This window comes from Sinocyclocheilus anshuiensis, unplaced genomic scaffold (genome assembly GCF_001515605.1).
Source record: "Sinocyclocheilus anshuiensis isolate Anshui unplaced genomic scaffold, SAMN03320099.WGS_v1.1 scaffold1561, whole genome shotgun sequence".
NCBI lineage: Eukaryota > Metazoa > Chordata > Actinopteri > Cypriniformes > Cyprinidae > Sinocyclocheilus > Sinocyclocheilus anshuiensis.
In genome coordinates this window covers 1,064,978-1,075,584 of record NW_015536630.1, presented here as the reverse complement: position 1 = coordinate 1,075,584, position 10,607 = coordinate 1,064,978, and the positions used below count along the sequence as shown (strand labels likewise).

The window sequence follows — 10,607 nt, the reverse complement described above, 5'->3', positions numbered from 1 at the left end:
TCCGATCTGGCTTTCTGACAAGATGCGCATTAAATATCGCATGCGATTTATCGTGCAGCCCTAATGGCTACTATGATGTATCTTGTCCTGGATAGTTTCTAGGCTGTTCTGAGTGGTTGCTAGGCTGTTCTGAGTGGTTCCTAATCAGTCCTGAATCAGAATCAGAATCAGAATGAGCTTTATTGCCAGGTATGTTTACACATACGAGGAATTTGTTTTAGTGACAGAAGCTTCACAGTGCAACAGAATGACAGTGACAAGACAAGACATAGATAATAAAAAGAATAATATACAAATATACAAAATAGACAATGTACAAAATACCAAAAACACAATATATAATATAGACAATTATGTATGTAATGGTTGATAAGCTGCCCTAATGTTGCCAGGATGTCTGTTCTGAGTGGTTGCTAGGCTGTTCTGAGTTGCTGTTGTAATGATGTTAGGCTGTTCTGTTCTAAGTTGCTGTTCTAAGGTTGCTAGGCTGCTCTAAGTTGCAGTTGTAATGTTGCTAGGTTGTTCTAAGTTGCTGTTCTAAGGTGCCTACTTACTCCAAGCCAAAAGAGTTCACTCTCAACTGATACCCTGCTCTGTGGCTCAGCCCCTCCTTTAACTTAAGTGTTGGTCTAAATCCTAGGAAGTGTAATTTTGATTTTAAAGTCACATGAACACACGCAAAATTCAGCACAGCACCTAACATGACCCTGAAACAGGAGAGAGAGAGGGCGCTGCAGAAGCACATGTTTTTTCGTGCTTTCACAGACACCTGAGGTGCGCTCTGACCGCGTGCCAAACTCCAAACCTGTGAGGCGCGCAAAACAGACAGATGAATCACAGCCGCTAATGCGCTCGTTAAGCTCGTCGAGAGCCAGACGTGATCCAAGAGCCAACGCAGCGACTGTCATTTCTCAAAGAGCCGATTATGCAACTTACGCGGAGACACACCTGGAGCCTAAACGGCAGAGTTAACCAGCGCAGGAATGAGACCGGGACACGGAGAGGCTGAGAAGGACAGAAACGGAGCTGCCGAAAATCCCAGCCCCTTCCCTTCAGACTGACAGGAGCTGAGGTTGCATCCCGCTGGATGTGAGTAGGAAACGCAGGACCACTGACAAGAGGGCTGAACCCTCTCGGCTGCTCTGATGTCACCGAACACATGACCCAGCCTCTCCAGTAACAGCCCATCAGGAGAGGAAAAAAAGTGTGTTTTAAAGCTTACACGTTTTTGGATTGCGAGAATGTCTCATTCCCCTCACAAACAACCACAGAACCACAAGTGCGGTGCACGAGATTTCCCCAGGACGACAGGAGGGAGCCACTGGGGCGTAAATGGTTAATCAGAGTGGGTCAACCCCAGTCACAGAGACCCAACAAGTCAGTAAGTACGCTCTAACCACACTCGTATATGCCGTCGATATCTGTGCCTCAACGCTCTGGGAAGCATGCGGCCGTGCGCCGGCTGCTTTTGTTTGTTTGCCGCCGCTTGCGTTCTGATGCCTTGATATGATTTGTGCTCCCAGTTTAGGACTTCAAGGGTCACCACGACCTCCAGAGGAGGAGAGAACCGAGGAGATCCACGTGCGGCTATGGCGTCTAACAGTCTTTTCAGCTCGGTGACTCCGTGTCAGCAGAACTTTTTCTGGGGTGAGTGCTGTGAAAAATTATTTTCATTTCACTGTGGTTCAGCGGCGGGTCACACAGAAGTCGAGCAGGTCGATAAGCGACGGCGCACGCGCACGGTAAAAGTCGGCGTGTTTGGGTTCACGTGCGTGCGTGCGTGCGTGCGTGCGTGCGTGCGAGATGCTGACTTGTTTGTGTAAGTTAAAAACGCAGATGTGGGACGACAGAGAAAAACCCTTCTGGATGTATAAACATTCACTCTGCTTCAATTTACAGAGCTACATTAGAACAAGATGTGGAAGACTTGCAATAGTGCAGGACTTGCAGTGGTTAATTCTAATTGATAAATGGTTAACGAGGGAGCTTTTATTTATTCTTATGAATGAAAAGCGCTTAAACAAACATGCAAGCTTGTTATTTGCGTTCAGCTTAGTTTAAGCTTTTTCAAACATGCAAAAGGAAACAAAACTGAGCTGTTTAACAAAGTCTTTAGGTCTGACAACCGGGAGTGAGTCCAGCATTATACAGCACACAAAAAAGCCACATGTAAAACACAATCTATGCAAAACCTATTTGAATACCTCAGCTATTCAAAATATACTAACATGTAAAAGTCAAACAAATCTCCATCTTATCACACTGCACGTATGGAAATACAAATACAAAACGCTGTTGACAGAGCGATCACAGATTGTACTTACAGTATTTTCCTCATTAAGTTTCTCATGCCGACGTAATCGGAGGCCCTTCTAGACAAACGTATGGAGGCAGGATATTGAGTCGGAGCCAGACGGCGTGAGCTACATGGTTTTGTCATCACTGTCGATGCACATCAAGGCGTTCGAAGTGGCGTCTAAAACACGAGGCCGCAGAGGCGCGTTCCTTTAAAATCAGGAAACATCCATTTCAAGTGTCTTGCATTGATTTAAAGCACAAACTGGCACTAGACAGCTGTTGTTCTAGCATCAAAATTGATGGCATTTAATTTCTTGATTCCCTATAAAGATAAAAAGCACTTAAACATGCAAACCCTTTAATTTTCCTTTTTATTTGCGTTCAGCTTAGTCTTGGCTTTTTTCAAATATGCAAAAGGAAATAAAATGCCAAATGAAAGGAGATTTTTAACAAAATGCACTGCAGAAGGGGACTATAAAAATTGTTGAGGTCCGACATAACATCCTGTTGTTCTAGCATTAAAACAGAAAAAACATTTCATTTATTGATTCCCAATAAATTAAAAAGCACTTCAACATGCAAACTCTTTAATTTTTTGTTTTCAGCTTAAGTTTAGGCTTTTTGAAACATGCAAAAGAAAAGAAAATGCCAATTGAACAGAGATTTTTAACAAAATGAAGGGGTCTATAAAAGTTGTTGACGTCCAATATAACATACTGTTGTTTTAGCATCAAAATTGAAAACCCATTCAATATCTATAGGTAAAAAAAAACAACAACAATTAAACAAACATGCAAACACAATTTTCCTATTTATTTGTTTTCAGAACAATCAAGGCTTTTTCAAGCATGCAAAAGGAAATAAAATGCCAATTTTTAACAAAATACCCTGAATAAGGGGTCTATAAAGGTTTTTGAGGTCCTCTATCACATGCTTTTGTTTTAGCATCAAAAATCATTTCATTTCTTTATTCTCTATAAGCTAAAAAGCACTTACATTTTTAAAAAACACTTTCTCTTTATTTGCGTTCATCTTAGTTTAGGCATTTTCAAACATGCAAAAAGAAATAAAATGACAATTGACTGGAGCTTTTTTACTGCAGTAATGGGTTTATAAAATTTTGAGGTACTTAAAAACTTAACCTACTAATCAAATTTCTTGATTCCCTATAAGTTAATAATTCATAATTGCACATTATATTGGGATTGGAATGGGGTTAATAGTTAAATGGGGTTAACAGGGTTCAGGATGAGAATAAACCCTTAACTTAAAGTAGGACTAGAATGCTGAAATGCATCCTACAGTGGTTATTTAGATTCACATTACCTGTCAAAACTCAACGCAGCTCCGAACGTGAGCCTGAAATATGAGAGCGCATTGCAGCAGCACAAACATCTTGTCCCATTTCCCCATTTACACAAACACAAACATTATTAATGACACTCAGACTCCTTCAGGTGACAAACGGCCGTCACATGCAACACTTACAGATGTTAAACAAGCTCTTGGCAAATTTCGTAGAGCGTCACTAATCAATTAGCAGCGTGTTGTTGGGCTCAGAGGTGACATGTGCTTCTCATTTAGAGCCAGTGCTGATATCCTGGCCTGGATTGAGCAGCTTCATTCAGCTAATTGATAGTCACAGCTCTCGTTTACGCTAGAAAAACAACATTAATGGACGAAACGCGACCTGGGTAACCAAACCTCAGTGAGCAAGCAGTCAGAGACGTCCAGCTTATCAAAAAAAAAACAAGTTAAATGTTAATGAAATGCAATATCTATAGCCAGGCGGAGTGCTTGTTTTTTAAAATGGGAAATTTAAATCCCCAATTATTTTATAGTAAAAAATTTAAAGGAATCAGTCGATCTAATAGTATGCATTGAGAGACAAATGAAATGAGATATGTATGCTCTTTGCTTCTTAGTTGCATTGTTTTATATCATCAAAACTTAATTTGTGAAGGAAAAAAGTTTGCATTTATCTTGGCTTCAACATCAAGGGCATCTACGTTTTTATAACGTCGTATTGGCAGCAGAAGGCTTGAAATAATTTACGCCATGTGCGACACGTTAGATCCAAATCACTGCATCTCTCAGACCATGTGCATTTCCTTAACGTGAGTTTGTCACTAACGTAATGTGTGTGATAATCTGTCTCAAAATCTATAATTACCCGTTCACGACCGGACAGCTTCAAGAGACCAAAATCAATGATAAAGGACAGTGCGTCAAAAAAAAAAACATGAACAACAGAACAAGAAAAGGAAACATAATTAGACAGATTACAGAGTGAATGGTAAGAAAAATGAGCTTTGATTCCTCAGAGGACGAGGTTGTAATGTGATATGAGACACACGGATGCAGAAGTTCATTTCTGCTGGAGCTGCTCAAAGCAAACAGAGAAACCAGAGGAGAACAAATCATAGTTGTGTTCGCTTCTTTACCTCAAAAAGTCCTGATATTTTGTTTATGTTTTAGGATTTTGAACTTTGCAAAACATTATGGTGTACAATGAAAAATAAATATTTTAAATTCTGTACTATTTCTAGGTGACAAATTGGAGTAAATCTGAACATGTGACTCTAGTTAAGCTTAAAAACATCTCAAATCATGCTGGAGAACATGATCATCAGGTTGTGTTAAATGATGCTATATTGCATTTCCATGCAATCTGAACATTACTTACAAAGCATTGTCTGGCTCTTTAAAAGAATGCATGATAGGGAATTATCTTAATACTACAAAAATGCATTTGCATTTGAAGTCTAATGAAATTAGGTCATTTAAATTTAATCAAAACCCCATAATCTGCTAGACAGGACACCAAAGACGACATCTCCTGCGCCACACACCGTATCCAATGTGCTTCTCTACATGACAAAGAGGGGCATTGATGTCTCATACAAACTTGGAGGGAGCTTCTTAGAAAATAATCAAACACTTAACCATGGAGTCTCAGTCAGCCAAACATAACATTAAAAGTGGGAAACAATAAATAGTCCCATAACACGAAGAGACCCGACTTCTGTAACGTGGAAACCCAGTCAACAAACCATCAGTGGCCACAAACCATCTTTAAATCATAGCCAGCCAACCCAGCGCCTCTGATATATCGCCGTTTGAAGCAGTCGCTGATGGAAATATACATGAAAATACAGAATTCATAGGCAGAGGATTGTGTACGAGGGACGGAGCCAATGGTTGATGTAAGTGTATTTAAAGAGGAGGATTATAGAGCTGGAATCCAGACAAACAGCTCCGATAATGAATGGCCCCCCTCATACCACGAGCTTGAGACCATCTCAGCGATGAAAAGGTGGAATAATATAGAGATTTCTGATTTAGAGAACAATACTTTACAAATACATATTTTAAATTATAATGATAAATAAAACTGAGGTAAGAGCACTACTAAAAATGCTTCTGTTTTGCATCTTTTCTAATTTAACACAACACTTTCTTTACAGGGTTTGTTCAGGTTTTATGAAGGTAAATTTAAGACCAAGTAAAGAAACTGTATGGTGTATGTCTCTAAAAGTAAATGTCTTATAATAGCAATGCTTCAAAGTTTGAAAATACAACTTCCAACAGAGTGAGATCAAGATTAAAACAAGTACAAATCTGCCAATTGCCTCAGAAAAATCAACCTAATTCAAAGGGCAAACAAGTTTTCATTCCCCATTGACAGATATTTGTTATTGTTTTAAACTTAATTTTATTCAATTTCTCAGAAAACAAGGCATAATTTCTTCAGTTTGCATCTCCAGTAAATGTATCTTGATTTAAGGATGTTTAGATATTTGCATCGGAAAACAAAACAAAAATATTGAGGAAGACATTCATTTTTTTGCATTTGCACTTGGGTGACTTTATGAATTCAAGACTTTCTGCTCTGATTTAAGACCTTTTTAAGGCCTTCATGTGTGGAATGGCAAATTAAGACCTTTTAAAGACCTTTTTTTAACAATGTACATCAAAAGATGAGCTGATGATCCATATAATCCAGCATGATTTAAGACATTTTACCAAAAAAATAATAAATTCATATGATCAACATCACTAATTTACTTACATTTGAATAATCACCTAGAAATAGCACTGACTCTTTCTTAAATATTTCTTATTTACACTTGTTTAAAATATTTCAAAATTTCCATGTCTAAATAAAAAGCCAGTGGTTTCAGACTTTCAAATTCCATTGTATATATATTTAGCCTGCATATATTTGCTGAATCAGCTTCTTGGCTTTCTTTGGCACAAATTTGATTTTGCGGTCATGCAAAATTCGAGTTTAGCAGGACTAATGCCGGGTTCAGACTACACGATATTTTTGTCAGTCATCTTTCGTTTTGCCATGTTTGAAACCTGTGTATGAAAGAGCATCTGTGCTGCTATTGGTCAACGTCACCAATGTGACAGAACTCGTCGTGGACGACGGAAAAAAAATTAAGCATGCTAGTCTTTCTGTCGTGATGTCGTGAATCATCGCAGACGCGGAATCGGTTGTCGTCCACTATGACACAGTACACGTGCTGAAACGATGGAATCTTGCGTCCTGACGCCCGTTGTCGTTTACGAATCCCCACGACACCCTACGTCAAGCAAATCGTGGCAAAATCGGGCTAAAATCGTGTAGTCTGAACCGGGCATAACACACAGCAAATTCTGATGCATCACAAAATATCAATCAATAACACCAAAGTGACATTTAACAACAACGTTTGCATCAGAAACACTAATTTGCTTGCAGACACACTGGCATATTTTGATGTTAAAGGCCTCCTAGGTTTCTTATTTGCTTTCCTGTAGCAATTGGCAAACAGAGGACGAGTACTGCTACAGAAAAACCACACTGTACAAACAGACAACTGACAATCCAAAGCAGCTTTTTCTTTCAAAAATAAATATTGCTAAATTTATAAGGCAATTCATGCGACCCTGCAGTCGAAGCCTAGGCGGTTTCAAGGGTCAAATATGAAATGTTCAGATAAGTTGGCTGTTTTGATTGTGCCGTAATGAAGTGATTCCAGCAACTGCATTTAACAAGGCTTTACCTGTTCGCCACAGCCGTATTGATTTAACCTCGACAGGAATGCAGAACTTTCTCAAGCCAGAACATCACTTAAAAATATTTAGAATACGATACGCACAAGGGCTATAAGGGAAAACAGAATGTAAAAATGCCCGGAATGAGACTCAGAAAAACTGGACGAGCTGCACTGGCGTTCCTCCTCAACCTTGGCTTCCTTTTCCAACTGTGGCTCCACTGCTCACCGCAGGGGAAATGGAGTGTTTTCAAATAGACCCTTGTAATGCTTTATTTCCCCCTAAAAATTTACATTTTTGATATGTAAACAATAAGCGAAGAGCTGGGAGACAAACTGTCTGGCTCCGAAAATGCTGGAAAAACACGTATGTGTTCAAAACGCGATTTGTGATTGCAGATTTAAACATTCAAATTCGAGTTAACTGATGTAAACAAGTCCACAAAAGAGCAGAGAAATATTCAAACAACACTAATACCACAGGAGAGCGCGATGGCGAAAAACGGGCCTGAAATTATGTCATGTGCCTGCCAATCAACACATCCGTGCTCTTGTGCCAGCGAACGCGTCAGGGCTAATTACGGAAGCCGGCGCGTGAGTGTGAGCAGCATGCAGAACGCACATGGAAATCTAAACATTAGCTTTAAAGGACAAAATAGCCCTCTCTAACTGGCACGGTAATCTGAGCACAGCAATCACTCGCTACAGAACCCCACGCACACACCTGAGCGTATCGGATATCCGCTCGGGGAGCCATGCAGCGGCTCTTTACATGCTAGGTTTGATTCTATAGTATCCAGTTCTCGTCTTCGGTTACAAGTGTTTTGAAACCACAAAAGAAACACTTTGTCATCTCACAGATTCTAAAGGTCTTTAGGCCACGTCCACTGCACTTACGGATATCACTCAGGGTTTCTGCAGGTAAATTTAAGATCTGTTTAAAACCGAGTAAAGAAAATTCAAGGAATAAATTGAAGAGAACAAAATGTTCTCTTCAATTTAATGTCTAGGGAGTAGACAATGAGTTGTATTAGAAAATACCTAAAAAAAATAAAAATTGCAAAAAAAATGATGTTCTTCCTCAGTATTTCTGTCATGTTTTCCAGTGCAAATGTCTAAATATTCTTAAATCAAGATACATTTACTTGAAAGCAAAATTACTTAAGTTTTCATTCCCCATTGACAGATGTTTGCTCTTGTATTGAGCATAGATTTACTTAATTTTAAAAATCTTTCAAGAATTCACATTTGCATCTCAAGTTAATGTATCTTGATTTAACAATATTTACATATATGCATTGGAAAACAAATACTGTGCATGCAACACTTAATGCCAATATTTAATGAACTTATTAATCAACTTTTTACTCTGATTTAAGCTTTTTCAATTGTGTAAGATTGAATGAAAACTTTTTAAGACCTTTTGAAGACCTGCAGACTGTGTGGCACAGCTTGAGAAGAATTGGGAATTCAACCATAAAATCTTGCGATGCTTCTAGGAAGAAAAGCCCAGAATTCCTGCCAATCCATGTGAATCTTGTATTTTAAAATAAACATGGAACACTGGAATCTCTGGACCCTCAAAATATACAGTTTCTTATTTTCTCAGTAAACTTTATTACTTATAATCTGTAGAAAATAAGAACACACCAACCAGAACATAATCACCATGTGTCATCAGAACTAAATCATTCATGTGGGTTAATCAAGTGCTTCTCAAATGGTTTGGCTTCAGGATCCAGATTTTACATTGGAAACCAAGCACTGACGACTATTTAAAGTTTATCCTACAAAAATCAAAGACAAATGTTATTAATATTAATACTGACTGCATGTGCCTTTATTATGCAAACATGGCTGAATACTGAAATTGACCATTTTATAAATGCATAAACAACAGCAGAAATTATTTACATTTACATTATGTTCTATTAGCATACAATCAAATGTGCACCAAAAAAGATAGAGCAACATCAAAATAAGCCGATTTATGCACACTTATATGGTTAGCTGCATTAGATTATTTGCATTCCGCACTGTTTTTCCCCGCAAACAGGCCCGAGATCCACCAAGTTAACGGATGCATGGCACGCGGCCTAAATGAAATCAATTAGCGATTATCAGCGTGCTGCAAATGGGCCGAGAACGATTTTTGGAGAAGCTGAGACGCCAAACTGGAGGCACGTTAAAGCTCAGAGGAGAAAAACAGTCATTAAGAATTAACCCCACAACCGAGTGCGTTGTCAACAACACTGTTTTTCTGATTGCAACGGCTGTTGACTCATCCTCTGACGGCATTCGGCAGGCTGCTATAGTTACTCAACTAGACATCACGTCTCCGATTTCATTGTCTTGTGTGTTCACTGCGAGCACAAAACTACTCATAAAGGTGTTTCGGTATATCACTGAATCCTTTGGGGAAATAACAGCCACTCAGTGGAGTATAAAGGCCAGGCCTCATGTAAAATTAATCAGAAAGACTCCCTCACCGAGGTTGACACTGTCTATTAAAAAGTTCCTCCTCGCTGTTAAATATGCATTAGACGTCCAAAGGCGAATCTCCAAAGAAGTTGTTTTCCACTGAAAAATAAGGAGTAACGCTGGAGTTTGATACTCTTGGAGAGATTTGAAAGCACCTGAGCTTTCCGTGGACTTCAGAGTGCATTTCGCTGACAAAGACAACAATTGACATTCTCACAGCTTCTTATTAATAAACATGACCGCAATGAGGGTAAATGGTGCTACAATTAATGCGAGAGGAAACGTCTAAATGCACGAACAATTCTCGGCTAAGGTAATTTGAAGATGCTTAAATATTGATGGGCGTCGAGTGAAGAGTTTCTCCGTTTATATCAAAACAAGGTTGGAGTCTCGTCCTAGTTCGAATGCATCGTAAATCAATTCAAAAGTTATTTCTATAGAAAGCATGCAGATCCTCAATGTATGCTTTTAATAAGAAGGTTGCAAAACATTCTTCTCTGATTTTTGTTTTGCGCACATCAAGCCATCGATCGAAGCATTCGTAAAACCTCAAGCGAGAAGAACACAGAGCATCTATAGCACCTACTTATTCTGTTTCGACTTCAAAACGCGAGCTTCATACGCTCAGGAATCTCTCTATTGTTCCGAGCCTTTTCCCAGAAGTATTGCGAGATGCAATGGGCGAGACTGCAGTTGGCTTACTGGCATTGTTTTGTAGGGAGTTCATTATGTAGTAAATAAAGGCTTCCAGAGCATATTGTTCTTTAATTTACTGCTGTCAGC

At 39.0% G+C, this 10,607-nt stretch overlaps 1 protein-coding gene and 1 pseudogene across 2 annotated transcripts in view; one reads left to right on the top strand and one right to left on the bottom strand.

The window, feature by feature from the left end:
• The window catches only part of LOC107653894 (transcription initiation protein SPT3 homolog), a 136,408-nt pseudogene that overhangs the window by 110,189 nt on the left and 15,612 nt on the right, over positions 1 to 10,607 (bottom strand).
• LOC107653853 (runt-related transcription factor 2-like) overlaps positions 901 to 10,607 on the top strand; it is a 70,950-nt gene continuing 61,243 nt past the window's right edge. For both annotated transcript variants that reach the window (XM_016440727.1, XM_016440712.1), the window contains exons 1-2: positions 901 to 1,381; positions 1,524 to 1,647. In XM_016440727.1, coding sequence (XP_016296213.1) covers positions 1,590 to 1,647 — 58 coding nt within the window. In that variant the 5' untranslated portion in view covers positions 901 to 1,381; positions 1,524 to 1,589. The remainder of the gene's footprint in view (positions 1,382 to 1,523; positions 1,648 to 10,607) is intronic.